General features: G+C 36.3%; 2 protein-coding genes across 5 annotated transcripts in view; both read left to right on the plus strand.

Annotated features, from left to right (window-relative positions):
• Positions 1–97: 97 nt before the first annotated feature.
• Positions 98–7,255, plus strand: LOC107191903 (lipase 3-like). 4 transcript variants are annotated; one of them, XM_015581045.1, is made up of 9 exons: positions 98–165; positions 2,781–2,942; positions 3,033–3,173; positions 4,306–4,486; positions 5,207–5,321; positions 5,562–5,817; positions 5,906–6,064; positions 6,345–6,572; positions 6,887–7,255. In XM_015581045.1, the coding sequence occupies exons 3-9, from the start codon at positions 3,042–3,044 to the stop codon at positions 7,040–7,042; spliced, it is 1,227 nt and encodes a 408-aa protein (XP_015436531.1). In that variant the 5' UTR covers positions 98–165; positions 2,781–2,942; positions 3,033–3,041; the 3' UTR covers positions 7,043–7,255. The 4 variants fall into 4 exon arrangements, with proteins under 4 accessions (XP_015436531.1, XP_015436534.1, XP_015436533.1 ...); XM_015581048.1 differs by having other exon boundaries at positions 5,562–5,805; XM_015581047.1 differs by having other exon boundaries at positions 138–213.
• Positions 7,256–14,124: 6,869 nt separating this feature from the next.
• Positions 14,125–22,506, plus strand: part of LOC107191906 (UNC93-like protein) — a 62,218-nt gene continuing 53,836 nt past the window's right edge. The window contains exon 1 of the mRNA XM_015581050.1: positions 14,125–14,335. The gene's annotated coding sequence lies outside the window, so the exon portion shown is untranslated. The remainder of the gene's footprint in view (positions 14,336–22,506) is intronic.

Consider the following 22,506-nt stretch of genomic DNA (forward strand, 5'->3'; position numbering starts at 1 on the left):
GATATGTAAAAATTAGTCTGTCTTTTTTAACACTGTCTTAGAAGCTAATCAACCTTATTTCAAAAGTACAGTCGATTTTGAATGTCACTGAATGTCACATAAAAAAGCTTGAATAACATGTGGTAACACTATCATTCGCTTAAATTTATATAGATACATATTTATGTAAGTAGTTGACATTTTTCGTCCACGAAATTCTTTAACAGTGCTCAAGTAAGCGTTTAATGTACAGGAACTGAAATATTTAGTTTCTGCACGCACTTTATTAATACTGATTCGCAAAAGAAGACAACCAAGAGCATATAGGTTTTTAAAACATAACCCTTAAAACGTGAAAGTGATTGCGTTATTAAAAAATTACTCCTATAGCAAAAGTTAACATTCATATTTGGACTTACTAAAATTTAGGACTGTTTCTTTATAAAGTAATTGTTTCAAACGGTACAATACTTTTTACATACAGTCGATTGTCATTGAATTTCATGCTGCGCTCCTTGTTTTGCTTCATCAATATATAAATATATACATGGCGCGAAAATTCTAATATTTTTATATTAAAAGTGTTTTTCGTGAAGACAAGTAGGTAGGTAAAATAGGTAGAATAGAGTTTAAAACAAATTTTTCCAGCAGTATATCGAAAAATATTAAGTAAGAATAAGTAATACATATAATTTAAATGTTGTATGTGCCGGTGATTATGAAAGTTGTGCAAGTTGAAAGACCAAAAAAATCATCACCAAAAAATATATCGTTTTAAATTTCATTATGAAAAAATTTTCGAAACAAAAAATACATCACTTAACCACTTTCCTTACCACCGACACATATAATTACCGAATGAAAGTAAGTACCTAATCCTTTTACATTATTCGAAAACAAATTCCCTTGTGTATGACATATAATCTAGGGCAGTGATGGGTATGTAAAATACGCAACGTATAGTACACATACACATTATACATGTAATATACACGTATATTACGTTGATCGAATGATACTGTAATTTACCTACGCAAATGACAAATGGCAGTTTGGTGGTGGTATTTTTCAAGCGTTATTGAGATTTTTGATTTCTGTACTATGGCTGTTACAAGTCACATGCAATATACTATCTACTAATTATCCCATACTAATCATATTAGCAGTGTTATGTGTGATTACTGCATAAATATGTAAATTATAGTTTTCTCTTCAAATAATACATTCATTTACCACGTCATTTAAGGCCTGTGCAGTTTCACTGAGAACACTGAAGTTCCATGGCTTAAGAAAAACATATTTTTGATTATCTAAGCATAACATCGCTACAACATTTTTAGTGTTTACTGTTGAATTTTTCCATTCATCTAATAAATGAATTGCATCCCTTGATTCAATACTAGCAATAGATTGTTCAAATTCTTTATAACGAGCATCAAGTATACTTGTTGAGAGAGTTGTTCTTGTAAGTTTCTCCAGCTTTGTCTCCTCTCTCACTATGTACGTCTGTGTCTATCTGTCCAATTCCAATGTCCATTTCACATACTTAACATTTATGTTTTCCATCTTTTCTTGCTCCTTCCATCCCCATACTTCCACACTGTACATCAAGATACTTTCTACTAGTGATCTATACATCATCATTTTGTTTTAAAGTCGTTCTTAAATTTCATCTTTCCTATACCCCACACCTTTGCCTTAAAGACTGTTTCTGCTATATGTCTATCCACTCCTCCATTTCTCTGTATAACATACCCTAGATATTTGAACTCTTTTACCTCTTCTATAGTTTCCTTTCCCCACTTGCTACCATGATCTTTGATTTTGCGGTGTTCAGTTTCAACTTCTTCTTTTTCAACCAGCTCTCCAATTTTTTCATCATACTTTTCAATTCTTTTTCTGTTCTTGCTACAAGCACAATATCGTCCACATATGCTAACGCGTGTACCTTTCCTTTCCCTATTACTATTTCCCTTTCTTACAATCTCTCCATTTCTTATCATCCAAATTGAAATTCCCTTTTTTATCATCAATAACAAAAATGATATGTTGCATCCAAAAAAACGTGGCCAACAATTTATTAATTTCTTGAACATTAAAGTCACCTTGTTTAAAATTTTTTAAAAACAATGAAATAATTATAATTTTAATAAGTTTACATATTTTGTAGACAGAATATAAAAATTCTTTGCATAAATGAGATGGAATTTCTGTACTCCTTGTCAATAATATAATTAGTAAATTGAAAATTTTAACTTCCATTGTTTGTTATTATAGTTATTATTTGTTATTAACATAAAATATGCAGTAATAGTAAGTTTAATGCTTAATAATAGAAAACAAATCAAAACCATAAAAAATTTCACGTGAAATGGTTTTTTTAAAATTTATTTTGTATATAACAATACTTTATTTAGGTTATGATAAAATAGATTTCTTTTATGGCTTCGGTTATGTTAAAATTACGTTAATTATGTAATTTACATGTAATTTACACGTAACGTAAATAACTTGGTTTTTTGGGAAAAAAACCAAGTTATTTACGTTATTTTACTGAGATTTGTGGTATTGAATAACTTGGTTTTTTGGGAAAAAAACCAAGTTATTCAATACCACAAATCTCAGTAAAATATCGAGAAATATTTAGTAGAGGAATAAAATACATGTTTGATGAAAAAGATGACAAATTCGTACGTCAAATGAACAGACATTCCTGTTCATGACGTATTGTCTAGGGGGTAATGTTTGTATGTCTCTTCAGTAACAAAAGAAACTTATTATTATCTTCCAATACCGTGCAGATAGCAGGGTGGAAAATAATGACTGACGCAAATGATCAATATCTACTGCATAAATAGTGTGTAAACGGTAAAAAAAACGCCAGTGCTAAGCGCGACTTCGCCTCACAAACAGTATTCTTTCTCTTCTGAGAAGAACTGGTCCACACCGCTGCCATATTGAAAGTAAGTACTAGCGAGATGTTAATAATGAAGTTTCACAAGATTTTTGTCATATTTTGTATTATCACCTTCTTCACTTTGTTTTGGTGAAAGATTGCCAGAATGAAGGGACTCATTGCTACACTGCTACCGCTGTGCATTTTTTGTACTGTAATTTCGGGACTCGACGTGAAATCGCTCGTTGAAACTAATGAAGTGTCATTAGATCCTGATGCAAATGACAATCTTGACACGGTAAGTGAAATTATATTTCGCAAAGTAAAGAATCATATATTTTTATTTGTATGAATATCCACCATCCCTTAAATTTACCGCCATTTTTGGTGTAGGAAGTATTCGTTACCTTTGAAGAAAGTGGAGGGCGTTGAAATTAGTTTAGAAAGGTATTCAAAATACTTATTTCACGTTTCGGTACCAATTTCAGGAACAGATTTATTTCTACACCTGATTAGCTTAGTTTTTCATATCAGTGACCTTGTTATGTTAGATTTTCCACCCTTTAGTTAGATATTTGTTCTTAAGAAGCATTCGGATTTCCAATGAGGAAACAGATAGCATATTATCACATGAGTGACGTCAGATGATAATATGTACGTCGTAGTAGTGGATACTTTTACATCATTTCATAAGAACTTTGATGAGATTATCTGTGTTATATGCATTTCGAGTAAATAAATTCATAATCTTCTTTACGCTTAATGTATTTAATCTGTAATATTAATAATCTACAGAAATGTTGTAATATACATCAGCATTACAAAATTTTTTTGAGAACTAAAACCACTACCAATTTGAAGATTGTAGCCCCCTCCTTACAACGGCCCCTATGAAGTTGTTGTACGATTATTTTTCGCCGTTTTATTGAACTTTGAATGAAAAGTGTGCAAGTGTAAGTAATGCCAGCGGCACGCTTTTCATTCAAAGTTCAATAAAACGGCGAGAATAAATCGTACATTAACTTTATAGGGGCCGCTGTAAAGGGCATGTAAGACTCCAATCTTCAAATTTGAAGTGATCGTAATCCTCATGAAAGGTTTTAATGCCTGTACAATCGGTTGAATTTGAATAATTGTTAAAACGAAAAAGCATGTTTTTTTGTTACCCAGTTATAACAGTTTAAATGTCAGCAACTTTTCGGCGAAAATTAAATGTTCCTTTAATTTTGCAGTGCATTTGTATAAATTGGTTACATTATATTTTTTAATGAATGATTTACATAGTTCTGGTTAGCCATTGAATTATTAATCCGTAAATGACATATTGATTGACAATCGATTCATAAACATCGAATATCAACATATTTTGTAAAATTGTCTCGCATAATCAGTGCAATCTATGAATGTTAAAGATGGCTTCTTTCTTGTAGTTGCAAATGATAAGGAAAGAAGGGTATGAAGCGGAAGCCCATGTCGTGGAAACAGAAGATGGTTATCTGTTAACAGTACATCGAATTCCGGGAGCGTCTGGATCACCTGCGGTCTATTTGCAGCATGGTGTACTTGGTAGTTCAGCAGATTGGGTCATTCTTGGAAAAGGAAAAGCTCTCGGTATGTACATACGCTACTAACCATGAGTACCTAGCACTCTTCAGTTTTTAAACAAACCTCCATTCGTAAGAATATTTCATATAAAAATAATTGGCTTGTTCCAACTGTTCCCCAATCGCCAATTAATTATTCAAAGTAATTTTTATCTGAAAAGATAAATTGTGTACAACGATCATAACAGACTCTGAAAGCGGCGATTCAAACCTTTTAAACGGTCTTTACGTTGAATTGTCATTTGTTTCATCTTCGTTCTCAATTCAGGGAAGAAAAGAAATATACTTATAGCGAGTCAAATTAAGCGGATACAGCTGGTAATTAAGCTGTACAACTCTCCTAATCGAAAAAGTTGTGCGTCAACGACTATCGCGCTTTCCACCATCTTGAAAGAAGAGTATCGAAAATGCTCATAAACTATGCATGATCGTTTATACAGGCTGTCCCAAAAACATAAGACAATTCACAACATGGATATTCTACATGCAAATACAAATCTTAATCATTTATAATAAACATCATCAATATCTTATCCTACAATTTCCATTCTTAGATGAAACTATTGAATCCTAGAGCACCTGGAATCTTGCCAGTGTACAATACGTATTACAACTCCTTTATTTATTCTGTTAAGTGCTCCATATTCCAAAACTTTGTAATTTTATTTCTGAACTTATATTCTTAACTGAATAATGTTGTGATTCATCTTATTAATTTCTTTCGTAGCTTATCTGCTAGCTGACCAGGGTTATGATGTTTGGCTGGGAAATTTCCGTGGGAATACTTATTCCAGGGCGCACATTATCTTGACCCCTTCGGAATCCAAATTTTGGGACTTTAGGTATTTAAAAAAAAAACTCACCATGAACATATTATGTAATTAGAAGTATTAGATAATAGTGTGAAAAATGTTAGTCTAACATTCACATTTTTATATTACATTCACATTTAATATGCCAGAACGAATACTCGTCGTTGCATCGAAACATTTTTCGATTATCCAAATAATTTGGTTGTTCGAACGTGCTCCCTTCTTTCATAATAATCAAATTTTTATTGTATTGTATAATTACTTTTTCAGCTGGCACGAATCGGGCATCTATGACCTACCAGCAATGATCACCTACATTGTTGACCTCAAAAAGAGTCCAGTAAATGCGTACATAGGATTCTCGATGGGAACAACGTGTTTCTATGTGATGGCTAGCGAACGGCCAGAAGAAACAAAGCTTCTGCAATCGGTGTACAATTTCGCACCGGTGGTCTACATGAAACACGTGGAAAGTCCTTTGCGTTATTTCGCTCCAGTAGCGACGGACTATAAGGTGCAATATCCGGTAAAATCTCGGTGTGAGAGCACCAAATCATTCTTTGAAGAGATTACCAGTTTCAATAACGTACCTTTTTCCCTTTTTTAAAACGTAGAAAATCTTCACGCTGTTCGGAGAAGGGGAATTCTTGCCGCAGAATTTCGTGATTAAATTTCTCGCGAAATCTCTGTGTAACATCTTTTCCTGGCAAGGGAAGATTTGCGCGAACGCGATGTTCGTGTTTACTGGATTCGACGCGGCCCAATTTAATTACGTAAGTATACCAGAAAGTTCGTTAACCCTTTCGTTGTTCAATAAAATTACGAAATATGGTCCAATAATGTTCCAATTCTTTTATCAATTAATTTAGTCAGATTTCTCATAAGAATAAGGAAAAGTATATATTTCGGATTTACTTGTACGTTATATACGCATAGTCCATATGACATACGGGCAAAGCAGCGAGGTCCACTTTCGCTTTGTCCATATGACATACGGGTAAAACAGCGAGAGGGTTAATATATGGTGTTCTGATACTTGGACTCCAATTACAGACGTTGCTGCCTACGATTCTGAACCATACCCCGGCCGGAACCTCCGCCAAGACTATGGTCCATTACGCTCAAGAAATTAGATCAGGCTACTTTAGACAGTATGACTATGGGAAGATAGGAAATCTCTTCTATTACAATAGCTTCTTTCCTCCGGCGTATAATTTGTCGAGGATTAACATTCCGATCGTAATGTTTTCCGGCGAGAACGATTGGCTGTCTAACTCCGCGGTACGTACATATATACGGAATAAAGTAAGGGACGTAATAAAAGGTCTGATGTAGTATAATAAAGTGGGGTCTATTGAAAGACACTAATTGTAAGTCGGGAAATGTACTGTTTTCAGTCTAAAAATAGATCTAGCCGTTGATACTCTTATTTATAGGTTTAGTAAATTTTATTATACGAATACATGGAATCGGTATAAAGAAATGAATTTCCATCTTATCGGAAAATAGTGTAGTCAAGTGTAGATTTAACTTTTGTTTCGCTTTCTGGAAAATATATGTGTTTTGTATGTACTGACAGTGAATTCCTTTTTCAGGATGTTAACCACTTAAAGATGGAGTTACCATATAAGCCTGTGATATACAAGGTGCCATTTGAGCAGTTCAACCACGTAGACTTTCTGTGGGCTGTAGATGCTCCAAAATTGGTGTACACTCCACTGCTTGCTATGATGAAGAGTGACCTGTTTTAATGTAAGAATCATTTGTCTCGAATTTAGTGTTACTACTGTAGCGAAAAAGAATGTTTGAATGCGGAAGGAATGCGCGCCGAATAAATAAGAACGAATGAGATCGAGTAATAGGTAAGTGGTGTAAAAGGTGTGAGTGATTGGACGAATGATGTATGAAAGGGAAGTGGAAGGAGTGCGAACGGAACACAAATACGGGTCAAAGAGACAAAGCAGATAGAGTTGGAAAATAAAGCAAACTGATAGCACGTGTCTCGTTCAAATTATTTGTAACACTACTATTATGAAAATATTTAATAATTATATTGCTATGCCAGTGCCATATTAGAAACAATAATGAAATAATTGATAAAAACATTGTATTTGTTTGATCAAAACATTGGTAGTGACAACTATAGGTTTAGATTTTCGTAGATCTGTTTGTAGTAATTAATAATTTATAATAGTATACACAATTTTATAAAAGTATACACAATTTAGGGAATGAATAACTGATGAATGTAAGTAAAATATGAAACATATTTATTTTACAATGTTACATTTTAGTAACTTATAAAATAATTGTAAGAGTAACTTATAAAGAATAAAAGAGCAATGATAATAAATAGCGAAATTTTCACTCCATTATGTGTATGTTGCTGACTTAGGTACAAAACAATGAAATTCAAAATTAATTCGTCATAATCGTTAATTTGTCGGTGAAGTATTTAGAAAAATAGATAATAAACTGGGTTATTGTTTTCTTCGCTCGCTTGCACAAGACACTTAAAATGAGGGATTTCGTAATTACATCTTTATGATTGCTCGTCTGTTTTCTGCGGTTACATCTCTCGAAACAATTTTCTCAGGTTTTAACTGGATACCCGAATCAAAAGAAAAGTGAAGTTTTGTAAGACGGAAGTTTAACAAAATAAATGTTAAATAATTTTTCATCTCTTTTATAATGAAGGAAAACTATAAAAATATTGATATTAATTTTTACTTATATCACTTTATTTATATTTTCACAAATAATAGATAAACAATAAACATTACAAAACGAATATAAACATAAAAACTAATATTTTGAGATGTTACGCGATATCAGAGACAATCTGTCGTACAGTTAATAAATGGTACTGATAATGAATTTTAAATAAACTTTCACGTACCCGGTTTTTTGTTTGTTGTTGTTTCAGCTTATATGAGTCAAGTGTGTTGGATATACCAACGATAATCCGCCGCGATCGTGAAAATTTTAAGAAAAAAGCATTTTACATGAATATCGGTTACTCGATGTGTACAACGTGTTCGTACATAATGATTACTGAACGACCGGAAGTAACGAAATTGCGATCGATGTACAGTCTTGCTGTAGAGGCGTAACATAAAGAATACTAAATGACGAGATCGGTGTCTATCTTTATACAAATAACGAATTTTGCTATTCATCGATCAATTTCACATAGTAGCTCTACAAACGTATAGGGTGTAGACGTGTATATTTATTTATTATCGTTACTCCATGTATATGCAGTAATTATATAAAAAACTTTTAATCCTATCAAACCGATAACAATGTCTGGGGCGCTTTATCATTTATGATGATCTGTTAACCCGCTCGCTGCCTTTGCTCATTATACAGGATAACTTTCTCAATGAATTACTAATATCAGACACACGTGTTACGATATGTTCACATTAAATGTATCAAAGGGTTACTAATTTAGAAACATAGTAAAATGTATTTCTGATATTAGTAATTCCTTGATAAAGTTGTGCTGTATAGTGAACAAAGATAGTGAGTGGGTTAATTAAAGTTTTGCATAATATTCACGAATAGCGTGAAAAAGAAAGATCGTGTTCAAAGTATATACTTCCCTCGATTACACTCTCTATTCTTCGAACAGGACACCTCGAACGTGTATACTAAATGATCGGTGGTTCGTGAATAATCTGCCCAACCGATCGATTCGGTGGTGCATCCTGAATATAAACCGAACTCGGGCATTTGCCCGTTCGCAGGTGTTACGTAAAAAGTATTGATGTCATAATCTCTACGGATCGGCCCAGAAAGCCATGGCCTACTTGATTAAATTTCAGACAGAAATTTCTATTCCGTACGACAAAATATCGATGTATCGAATAATAAACCAATTTTGCAACATCGCGACCGACGGTCTCCGCCCCCGTATCGATACGTGTATTCGAGCGTATTCGATAAACATCGAATGGCTGTCGACACCGATCGATTCGGTCCGCGCTGGTATTCGACAAACAGTGTGTAGACCCTTAAAAAACACATTCGACCTAGGTGTGGTCATCTTCTTCAAGGTGTTCATCGGACGGAGCATTTCTAGAGCCAGCTGTCGCGTCGATGAGTTTCTGTCGTGTTGATTGTGCAATAGAAAACTACCGATGGCATCGAATAGTCCCTCAGGGATACTTCAAGGATCAACTTTACATACGGGGCCTTACATTTTACTATGCGCATCTGTATAGACCAGAGATCCTTATTGCGTTACTCGCAGAGTTAGGAGAAACAATGAAACGAGAGAACTATATGTATATATACCTGATCCAACGAGTCGAGTCAATAAATATAAACAAAGGGAGGTTATGACCATTTAGATGAGAAAGTAACAGAGACAGTTGCCAGCCAATAGGTGCCCTTACACGCACATGTTTAGGTTCTTTTTTTCGACTTGTCTCGTTGGACGGACATAAGGTGCGGTTGAACGATCTGCGATCGCGATTTTCCACAAACTGTGTGTAGGGATAAACCGTCAAGGTATCGATATTATTACTCATAACTTGTATCGAAAAAAAGGTATCGTTATCTACGTAGTATCGCATTAAAAGTATCGATATCTACTTGTATCGAAGGAAAATTAATACAAAGTTTCTTTTTATAAATAACGTGCACGTGATTCAGCGATACGAAGATTGCAACTTTGTATTGACGCAGTCACCACTTCGAGCATCTCCTGTAACGTAAGAAAGGTTATTTTACTACCACATTTGACCTTGCATGACCTTCAATGATAGCTCGCTGAAGTTGTCTCAACACCGGCTATGATATCGCGATAAAAAAACATAGCATTCCATTAAAAAAAATAGAGATGACCTTGAAATCTCCTCTATGCCTTCACCCACGCAGAAAATGTTTGTGTCACAATATGCCCTCCTCTATATCGTGTAAATTTTGTATATAACATTTTTTCATATTATTACAAACATAGTGAAAAGCTTCAGTATCTAAGGACATCCTTCTAAGCTTTAAACAGTTAACGAGATTAAATAATTGTTTGACAAATGTCGACTCATTCAGGGAGAAGTATTACTTTATTATAAAAATTGTAATTATCACGTTTAAACGATTGAAAATGACGCAAGTATTTTTTTATCTTTCATTCGTTATTCGAAACTCTTTATCTAAATAATGAATTTGCCCATCTCTGATTTTAACGAAGACATATTTTATTAACAAAGTAATATAAGTGGACGACAACCACCTTCACATTCATTGGCTTTCATATCGATTACTTGCTCTATTTGATATAAGAATTTTTTTTGTTATCGAGTATATATCGTAACCAAATGTTTCAATACTAAAAATACTCGGCATCGATAGTTTATATTGTATTTACTTGGATCTGTTGATCCCTAACTTTATTTATGTATTTACGTACGGAAATCGAGGAACGGAGTCATTAGGGTGGCACGTTGCGTTTTCTGACGAAACAAGAAGGAAATTTTCATAGCGTGCGGGAGGAAAGGCAAGGTCGTTCTCAGGTCGAGAAAGTTGCCCCGTATCAGGATTTTCCAGGTCAGAAGCCATAAAATTCTCTGCCGATAATGCCCGAGGATGGACAAAATTCAGTGCTCCTTAGCGGACACCCGAGACAGTCTGTAAAACCAACACGGCTCGCGGTCCCGCCGATCACGTACTCTGATTTACCGACAACAAAGGAAGCATATTAACGCGCGCGTGCATCGTATGCATCGTTATTGATTTATCCGTGTGCGGTTCAATATGGTTATCATACCGGAGTACCGTTCCGTAATTATACGAACAGTAGTGAATTTTAACGCGATCCGTGGTGATTATTATTTATGTCAGCGACTGCGTGTCTCTTAATGGGAAACGGAGTAGACTTTAATAGAATGCTTGTTTAAATATTTATACGTTATGTACGATAATAAGCGAGTCGAACTACTGACAGCATTACATCGATGTTTAATTTCGTTATAATCAATAGACGATGATCTGTAACTTAATGTTGGGCTAGCAGTTAGAAAATGTATGGAAAATTAACGAGAATTTTTAGAGTATTCGTTTAATTATTCAGTTTGTTAGGTGAAATTTTATATGGTACTATAATAAGCGAGGAAAAGGTCACCAGAAGATAATAATCCAGTTTAATTGTAGTCAACAGGCGAGCTACAGTTGGATAATACTGACCTTCCTTCAGTTCGAAGGTAGTAATGAAAGAATAGAGGATAATAAATAAGAAACAAGGGTAAAAGTGACGAGCCAGGATAATAGAAGCGAGCAAGAAAACGGTCAAAAAGGTATCTGGAATCTTTATCTACCTAAAATGACCGCCCGGGTCTTTTTGACCAACATGTGTTTCTTTTGTTATCTGTTATCTCCAAAAAGGTTTTTTTGTCTATTATTGTAATCTGCTTTTATCTACATTCTAAATTTGTTAAACTTCGATATCAAAGGTAATAACGAGTACATAATAGAAAAGAAAGGATAAAATTAAAAATTTCCTTTTTTTTCTGGATTGAAAAATTTGTTTATTTACAAATACATACATATGTAGTATGTTACGACGTATTACATTCGTGTTAAGCATTGAAATAAGATTTTTTCAAAATTATTCAGTTTTTCTTCCTTTTTGCTCTTTTCGCTCTTGAGCTGCCATTGATAAATAATAGTAGGAAATGACTACGTCAATCATCTGTAAAGCATAATTCCTATTTTTCTTCTTATCGATACGATAATGTATAATTATTAGTACGCATTAAAGTTACAGAGCCTGTACTTGAATATGCAAAATCTTCTGTATCCTCGCCTATAATTTCTGTATCTTCGTGATTACGCTCATCAGGCACAATCACTTAACCCTCATTCTCGTTAATTTTTCAGAGCATGAAGCAACTGGTTATTGAAAATTACTTTCATCGCAACGTATTATTAAATAGATTCTTTCATACATTAATTTATTGTTTCCATCGCCTAAAAAAATGGCATTGTCTTAGTTGATTTTTACAAACATTTTGTGCATATACAAACAAATTTTTTTCTTTTCCCTCTTAAAGGTATGTAATTCCTTAAAGTCGGTACGCAGTTCGAGTCCGTTTCAATTACGAGTATACGTATTGATATATACAACCGTTGCTCGGACACTTTCCTGGTCCCGTGTGTGTGTGTGTGTGTGTGTGCGTAAACAACTTTCGCCGCGGTCGTATACATATATCCATTCCGTCGATCGAGAACAGTTCCGGGAGGGTTGTAAATCATTTTCCTCCGAGACCGTATCTCACGGATGAACAACCCCCGAATATCCCTTTTCCGTAGCACGTCAGGTAAATACCGGACGGACCCCGTGAGTGGCAGGTATATAAAGTCGATGGTCACGATATTGTGTCCTCGCAAAATTAAGCGTTTATTGGGGTCGCCTATTCATATAACCGCACCAAGGGCTGTACGCGTTCTGCGTGCACGGGATTGCCAGTGTCGCCGTAAAGGGCCCTAAAATAAATACCTAGAAGCGGCCTGCATTTCAGGTTGTAAACGCAGGGACGATGATTTTGATACCAGTATTATCCCATCAAAGATATACCAAAACCGATATATTACCGAAAACCGAAATAAATACCGGTATTTTTTCGGTTTCTATAAAAGTAGGGCTTATATAGGGTTATGTAAGGCGATCGTACAACCAAAAATACCGGTATTTTACGTTTCGGTAGAAGTGCCTGTGTAAACGTCACTTACAAATTGATATTTAAAACTTCTGCTTATATATAATATTTCATCAAAAGTATACACGGTATTCAGCCTCTGCAGTCTCTTACTCAATAGTAATTACTATTATTGGTAAAAAATAAACTGCAGGTAATCTATTCCGAATTGACATTGCACGGTCCTGAACAGGCTTAACCGTTTCAAATGACAGTTTCGGCTACCGCAATGGGGGTAGTTTTACAACTTAATGATTTTACGAGGACACAATATCTTGCCCATCGACTTTATATAGTCGCAACCTGCCATTCGCGTGCGCGCTTGTATGGCCATTCATCCAGGGGCGAACCGCGGCTGAGGGGGTGTTAACGGCTAAGAGGGGTGAGTGATGCGAACGCACGATTTTCATTGTACCATTTTCATTGAACAAAGTCGCGAGACACGTGCGTGTGCAAATATTCGTTTCTACAGCGTGGCGTGGCGAGACGAGGCGAGGCGCGGCTAGTAATACAGAAAAGTCATGGGGGCAGGAGGAACAAAAAGGAGCAGAAGGCGAAACAGGAGGAACAGAAGCAAACCAGCGTGCTCGTCGCGAAGGTAGAACGCGCGCGCGTGTATTACCCGTGCACTTGGTGTGTAACCGTTTGAGTATCGAGAGACAGAGAAAACAACGATCACGACGACGACGACGACCGGGGCTCGTGAACAACTCCGAGAGAGAAGTTGTGAGTCGGCGAACCGAACCGAACCGAACCGCTCACCGATTCCAAAGTCCGTACACGGTAGAAGAGGCTCAGTTGTCTCCGAACCCCCGAACTGTTCGGATGTAGTTGAACTCGACACGTTTTTTCTTCTCCTCCGCTTCTGTCTCTCTCCTTTTTTTCTCTCTCTCTTTTTGCCTCTCGTATACATATATTTGTTTTTCCCTTACCACCCGGGGACACAAGAAATCGCCCACCTGCACGTCGACGTCGGGTGTGTGTGCCAGTTGGTCGCGGTCCGTTCGTGGTCCCCCTGGTTGTGTCGGTCCGTCGGGCTCGGGTCCATTCGACGTTTATCCGATTTAACGAAGAAAAAAGAAAAAAAGCGAGACTACGAAGAAGAAGAAGAAAAAGAAGATTACACGGAGAAAGAAGAAAGTGCTTGTTCGTCGGGTATAAAAAAGAAATCGGTCGAAGCGTTTTTTTGTTGTCGAGAGGATCGATATCGCGTGCAAACCTGTTCGTATATACACACGGGAGAAGAGATTACAACGGTGTCGAAGGAAATTAGAGGACACCGGAGACAAGAAGAGGGTCAAGATCGTCCTCTGGCTGAAAGGATCCCAGTACCGTTAAAACGTAAGTGTTTTTAATATTATCCGTACCTATTATTATTTCCTCGTGTCGTTCGAATGTGTTTAGAAACAGCCTCTGTAAATGTGTTCGGTTTTTTTTTTCTTTTATCGTTTCACCGAACGTATCGGTTGTCCACGTTTAACACAGCCGGTGTGTATGCACAGTTACTTAATATTTATCACTGTCGGCCTCATTCATTTCGTGCCGTCGTGTATCGGTATTCGGTCGAAGTCAACGTGGAAAACGTCGCCGCGAGAAATCGGGGATACATATACCAACATACACGGAATGTACACACCAGACGGCGGATAGGTTGAGGAACGAGCGTGACGCGAAATCCACAGCGACAGGAGTCGTGTGGGGTCGTTTGTAAATCCAAATTTATCAACTAACACCACTGGGACAATTAGAAAAGATCTGTCGGGATATATCGTTCAAAAGTCATGATTTTAGGAAAAACTAATTTGAATGTTTTGATCGCTATTCATATTAAAATGACTGGTCCTGACGTGGTGAGTTTTGGAAGCTCTTATTCACAGGATTCAACTGATAAAAAGTACAGATAACAACCGTCTTTGTAAATACTAATAACTCAAAAAGTGCAAATATTGGGTTGTGTCATTGTTAGAGCAAATGAACGATATGTAGTTATGGTCGCTGTGTAACACAATGTGAATCCGATCAGGTTCGCACGGGATCTCGAGGATCACCGAATTCGACGATGGGTTAACGGTATTTCGAACCGAATCGCAACCTCGGTGTGTCCCACTCGCGGACACCGGGCGGGTTTTCATTGAATTTTTACGATCGTCTAGTGGTCACGGGACGCTCTCGATTCGGGTCCGTGTACAGTAAATCTTTGATGAGTGTTCCAAGGATCCTCTGTACTGAAGATTAAATATTTCATAAACTAAAGGCCATATGCGGCTAAAATAAATATCATTAGCTTCAGAATTTCAAACTCTATCACTGTGCTCAACCTCATTAAAAGGTCAACGGTACACCTGAAGGTCTTTCTTTGTCAGTGCCGAGGAGCCTTCGAACACTCATCGAGGATTTACTGTATTTAACACGACGACGTCGCCGAGTTACCACGGGAATATTCGAGAATCGGCCAGACATATTTGATAAGAAATCGGCGTGTCGCGGGTGATTGTTTGCGAAACTGTGCACACACACGCGATTTCATGAAAATCCGGAGTCACGATTTCGTACTCCGGAAGAAACCGCGATCCGTCACGTTCGCGCATGGGAATTGTAACGGAAACAAATTCGATGTTTTGCAGACTTATAGCCTGGTACCAGTTGGTATATACACTCTTGCTCATAAATATCTGGACATTAATCGAATATGCAGTGTACAGTATCATCGATGAGTGTTCGAAGGATCCTCAGTGTGCTAAACCTCATTAAAAAGTCAGTGTTACACCTGGGATCCTATTCGTGTCAGTGTCGAGGAGCCTTCGATCACTCATCGAGGATTTACTGTATTATAAAATTACTGAGAGTCTGAAAGGAATAGTGGTAGCGAATTGTTGTTTGTTTGTTGTTTATTGAGTTGCTGACGTGTCGGGCAATTTTCAAGTAGGGGAAAAATTTAATAAAAAATTAATTATTGCAGAATGTTATTGGGATACTTTTCAAAATTAATATAGAATTTCATAAAGATGAGCTCATAATTTACCACTAAATGTTGTCGTATAGAAATCAATATCAATGATTTATTTGAGCTTTTTACTGTTATATGTACATTGGGTGTCAAATGCTTCATGTTAGGTTCATATTTCATCACCTTTAATAAGATACACGCCGCACTCGATCCATCAGGCATTCTGTTTCTTAAACCATCTTTTATAAAATTTATTACGGAAAATAATATTCACTTGTACATATTATAATAATTAAAAAAATCTGAATAATTTATAAGCGTATAAAATGATATTACTGGTAAATGGTTCACGTGCTAGGAACATTTTCGTATGTGCCATCTCTGACACGCGTGCCATAGGTTCGGCATGCCTGGTCTAGGGGATATTAACCCTTTCATTCCCGAAGTATTGAAAAATTACCAAATAAATATTTTATCGTAGTTTTGTATATATTACATAACATGTAAATGATTCACAAGAACATTTTATCATTTTGAAAACGTCTAATGCCATTTGATAACTGTTTTGCTTTCATCACAGTTACATATAATAATTCCCGTTATAATGTTATTACACATAATAAAACCCAAGTTTCCTTATGTCAGTTTTCCATTTCCAATATGGCGTAGATGCATAAAATCCAGTTGTCGATATTGTTTGTGGTACTTTCTTCTTGCGAGTGAATTAGTTCGTAATAAAATACAAATTTTGTTTTATAATATTGTTAATAATTTACAATACTATTATTAATAGTTAAGAATACTAGAAATAATAGTAATATTGTAGAAGCCGCTCTCAATTTAAAGTGTGTTGGTTTTTGCGATAGGAAACAGAGTTACGGGTTCTACTAAAAAATTTATGCACGATTCTAAATATGTTTTACGGTCTGTTGCGTTGTAGGTGATATAAAAGAGGAAAATTTAACGCTTCAAGTGAAATAGAAATGAATCTGAAATTAATAATAAATAATGACATTATTATTGGGTCGAAAAAGATTTAGAATAGTTAAAGTACTGTGTCGTTTTTAGGAATCAGTGTTTTTTTTAAATTGATTTTTTATTAGAAGACTCTTTTGCATCCGTCGTAATTTAGTCGTTGCAAGGTTTAATCAACAGTGCCAACTCGTATCTTGAATGAAAATTCATACAGGTATTACATTTGAGTTATAACACGTCACGTGATTGTATACTTCAGATTCTCATTGCAGAAATTTATTAATGTGTTTGTCTAAACTTTCAAGCTTGAGAAATATCGATAACGCCGTGAGAAGGTATCATATACTATAATTATACGAAATCTTATGTTAACGACACTTAAGTATCAAGGTTAAACGGATATTGAAACAGATTATAATCCTCGCACCGTAAATTAGTAATTATTAAACTAAGAATATCTATACATTAATGATTAAAAAAATATTCAGTCATAAATAATATACCAAGTTTCGTAAAATTCCATACAACTGTTTCTCATTTGTATTCTACTGACTCTATCGATACATGAAATAAAATTTGATCTGTCTTCGGTTTCTCTGAATTTGCCCATAAAAAAACGTCCATTTCTGTAAATGTCGGAAGTCTAGTAATTATAGACCGTCAAGAACAACATAAAACACGAATTAGTCGAATTTATTAACAGTTAATGGACAAAAAGCGACCAAGACCGTTGGTCAATGGGACGAACAGAATTAAGATGTAATGTTTAAATTCCTTCGATCGTACCGATCGAAGTTGAACATCACAATGAAACCGCAATATGCACGTGTTCCAGAAAAAGGGAAACATTGTAACGGTTTACCTCGAGGATTAATTGCCATTTCACTCTTTATATGTAAATCCTGCACTATGATCGATGAACGTTCGTTCCGTTCGAGGAAAAACTCACTCCCCCGCCGCAATCGCGGTGTATAATGCATAATTGCGACGAAATGACACACAACGCAGGAATGTAAACGAGCAAGCATAATGGTTCTAGTTCCCGTGCGCAGCTGCGGCGGTTTATCTTTGGGGAAAAAAAAAGATTTCATTTCTATGGGAAACATTGATCGGTGACTCTTTATCACCGATCCTTTATCTTTCGTGTTGTTCGATGACTCGGACCGGCTGAAAATCGACCGATCGACGTGTTTTTATCTTCTGTTGGTGACAGACTCGGGTTAGCTCAAAATCCTGTCAATGGACGTTGGTTTTGATTGGTGATCTTTATACCTTCCATCCCGTTTGACGATTCGGACCAGTTTAAAATCGACCAATCAACGGGCGTCCTTTATCCGAGATCCTCTAAAATCCGTCCTGTTTAATGACTGGAACAGAGATGGGCGAATTCATTATCTAGACAAAGAGTTTCAAATAACGAATGAAAGATTTTAAAAAAGTACTCTATCACTTTTAATCGTTTAACCCTTTGAGTACTGAATTATTTGAAGATTTTTATGCCCATGGGACGGATTTAATTTGTCGCTATATGGATTAATATGTAAAAGTAATATATTTTATTCGGAATATACTTATATTGGTGATATAAATATATTTTTAAAACAGCATTTTAGTTACAAAATATAAATAAATATATAAATGAAACAAAATAGAAATATTCATATAGAACAAGAACAACGCCTGCTTCTTAAATTCAGATGACGAGTCAGACTCGTCCACCGTAACTTTGCCCAAGTAAACAGATGACGAGTCTCACTCGTCAAATGTACCCAAAAGGTTAAAGGTGGAAATACCAATTTTTATAGTAATATAGTACTTCTTGAATGAATCAACATTTGCCAAACAATTATTTAATCTCACTAACTGTCGAAAGCTCAGGATGACGCCCTTAGATATTGCAGCTTTTCACTATGTATTATTTGAACAAAATTGTGTTCAACTCTGCCTTTGGAAAACCCATAATCGTCCAATCGACCCGCGTCCTTATCGTCGATCCTCTATCGTCCGTCCTGTTTGGAGTACAAAGATAGAGGACACGGGATAACGGACGGCTCCGATGAGCCCGATCGGCTCGAATTCGACGCTGCTCGATTGATATTGCTTGTTTCCAGCAACGTGAAAATCTACGTCGCGTAATCTACCCGGAGCCCTGGTTCCATTAATGGTTTCTTGGCTACGAATCATAGCGAGAATAGAAGTTTGGTTTTACAGTAAATTCCACGGCGATCATGGCTGTTTACCCAGCAACAGTTGTGGAAACATGGTAGCTCTAAACGATAACGGAAACAATGACGCGTTATTTAATCTGTTGTTAAGCTTTCTGTCGCGGAACACCTCACGAAACACATGCATACAACTCGCGGGACACGACGATTTTGTGTTTCTACAGATTACTCACGAGCCCGCCATTCACGATAGACGTGATCGCCAAACGATTGTTAAACACGGCCGCGCACGCTTCAGGAAAGTTTCCATTTTTGTGCATGCGACGTTTCTCAACGGGTCGGGTACTGTTACTAAAACTGGTCATCCCTGCGAAGATTCTAATGTCAGTTGATTGAACCTTGGGGGACGAATTGGATCAGAGAGACGCGATGAGCAGGGTCGGTTTCATCCGTGGCTGAAATTTATACATTTTCATTACGTTTGCGTGTGATTAAATATTCGATCGGGTAATAAATAATCTCTATATGCGTGTAAAAATAGTTTTCCAACAAGTAAGGTAAAAAAGTTAGAAATTGTTAACGCGAAAAGTACAACATTTACGAGTAAATGAAAATTTTATTTGTGGTAGTGGATAATATATAATAGACTAACGTTAATTATATGGTGTCGTAGGAATGAACCGATTTGAGAAAGAAACATGGTTGTTACTCTGTAAGATATTGAAATAATTACAATGTCATGAAAGATGTAATGATGACTACGGTTGTGTCGGGACGGTCAAGCATTAATTAAGCGGGGATTAAGCATGAATTAGTTAACAAAGATAATAATACTGAACAAGGAAAATTTGAGAAGTTATTACAAAATTAGAGGAGATGTTTGATAAATGTTATTTGTAGGCAATGTTTATGCCAGAATAAGGTAACGAAATAAGAAGTTTTGTAAAATATTAGCTTCTCTTGAAACCAAGCTGGTAACTAAGTACTCGTTTGTATGAATTAAACGAATTTTCACATGGTTATCAGTTTTTCTAACAGCACGTTTCATTCAGGGTCATTGTATTTACTTCGTACGATTTGCATTCATCGTAGATACATACATGAATACCGAGACTTTGGCTTCTGATTGAAAAATGCTACAGGGTCCATTTTGTATAATTCCGTCAAAATGGCCGACTCAGAGGAGTCGATTGAACAATCCATACACCGCCGATAATTCCCATTTACTTTTAATCAATTCTGTTCTATGTAACTATTTTTACAATACAATTATTATTCGTACGCTTACAACCGATGTTACAAAGATTGAACGAATTGATAAATGTCATTGACAGAAGAAGACACACAAAGAGGCACGACATTCAGAGAAGGGGTTAATCATTTCTCGTCGAATCTGGTCCCCTGTAAATTATTATAAAAAGACACTGGTTCTCCAGTTTCTTCATCGTTCCAAATTAATTATTAATCGGTTACCAACACCGTTTTCCCGCACCAAAGCCTGCCCAACGCCGGCTAATCGGTGTTTACATCGGTACCTTCACCTCGTTGCTCGATCGTAGACCTCGTTGAAACCAACGTGGCAAACGTAGTCGGTAAAAATAAGACGCAGTGCGGTTCGTTTAAGCAGATTTACGAGCCGGAGCATAAAAAACTTGTTTTATATGCGTTGCTCGACAACATCGGACGTGTAGTCGATGAACCTATTGTGCTTCTTTGGAAACAGATTTTTAAAGACGTTGTTCGCGCTCGATCTAAAAAGTCGGAAGACGAAAGTGGCGAAAGGCAAATAGTCGAGAATTTGTTTGAGATATTTAAACACACGATGGGCAAAAAAGTTATTGAGAGCTGATCTGGGCGAATTCGCCATCTAGATAGAAAGTTTCGAGTGAGGAATCAAAGATCATTTCATAAATTGTATCAGGACCTCTGTATTCGCTATTTTTCAAGGAAAATCTGTGTGATAAAGTATTACTTGATGTACAATCATCAGCCATTTACCACGTTGATCGTTAGACAAGCGTCCATAAATATTCCATAATATCCAAGAAAGTAAGATCAATAACCTGATCTGATAGTAGATCTGGTTCTAAAATCTATCATTTATTAAATTCGACAAGTATTACTCTAAAAATGCATTTACTAATCTAACAATGCGAGATTCATCGTAGTCTCTATTACAGGCTCGCGAGCAGCTTTTAGCATACGGAGTCGTTTAAGTTTTTCGATGAATTAAGTACACAAATTTTTTCGTGGCAAAGTCTATTTCTTCAAGTGTTCTACATTCTACTGTACAAAATTGTTTACAGCTCGATATCGAATAGGAACAACGTTGTTCTTTAGTGGTCCACGACCGAGAAATCGATGTGAAAAATTCGGCACATTCCGATGATCAAAGAGCGTTTTCATGGGTGTGTGCATTCATTGAACCGTATTTCACGGATTCAACTCGTTCGGGGGAATGGTTGTTTACGGTGGAAATCTGTTGTGGTTTCTTCTCGTTTTTGTAATCGTGCTTTCGTCGGAAAGATGATCGCCGCATTACGAGACCGTAACTCCAAGGCTGGACACGGGTAAAGGCTGCATAGTAGACGGCACGCTTGCGCCTTGGAGCATTTCGTTGTGAAACGATTGAAGCATTTACGAGTCGATCGTTCCCGAAGACTTTCTAATCCGGCGTGTATATACATATACATACAGGGTGTCCTGCAAGGTGTGCCACCGCGTGCTATGAGTGACAGATTCCTAGATCGAAAATTATCAGTTACGCCAAATGAGCGATCCACTATTTCGTTTTCTCACGAGATGGCAACATTGGCGGGCTCAGTTTCTGTCTCTGTCAACTCATTCGAAACGTTAGCGTACGATAACATCATATGGGATGATTGTTCCTTGTAATCTAGTATCATCTACTATATATCGTTCTACTTCATTAAGTTTACATTGTTCTTTCTTCTCTCATCTTTCTGTCATTAACTTCCTCTTCCGTGTTCAACCCTTTTTAATATCAATATGAATGTAAGTAAATACCGTTCTTTCCTTCTTGTTTCTTTTGTCACTAACATTTTCATCTTTACTTAATCGTAATTAATATTAAATGCAATTTTACACTGCTACATCGTGTCGTCTTTTGGTATTTCATACGGGTTTCGTCTGTGCGATAAATAAATAGATATACCGTTTGTAGGTTAGGTTCAGTGTCCTTTCCCGCCCTTGTGCTTGATAAACGTGGTATCGCATGTGGGAGAACAACGATGAATATTATTGAACACTGGAACTACCGAAGCAATGAAAGTATCTGGTTCGTAAAAATGTTACAACAGTGCATTTTCTCCGGTGTTTCCTAACTTTTATTGCAATATGAGAATACAGGAGTTAGTATATTTGCAAGAAGCTGTCATTTCTATCGATCCCATAGAAACAGGTAT

The sequence above is a fragment of the Dufourea novaeangliae genome, unplaced genomic scaffold (genome assembly GCF_001272555.1).
Source record: "Dufourea novaeangliae isolate 0120121106 unplaced genomic scaffold, ASM127255v1 scaffold248, whole genome shotgun sequence".
Classification (NCBI taxonomy): Eukaryota; Metazoa; Arthropoda; class Insecta; order Hymenoptera; family Halictidae; genus Dufourea; species Dufourea novaeangliae.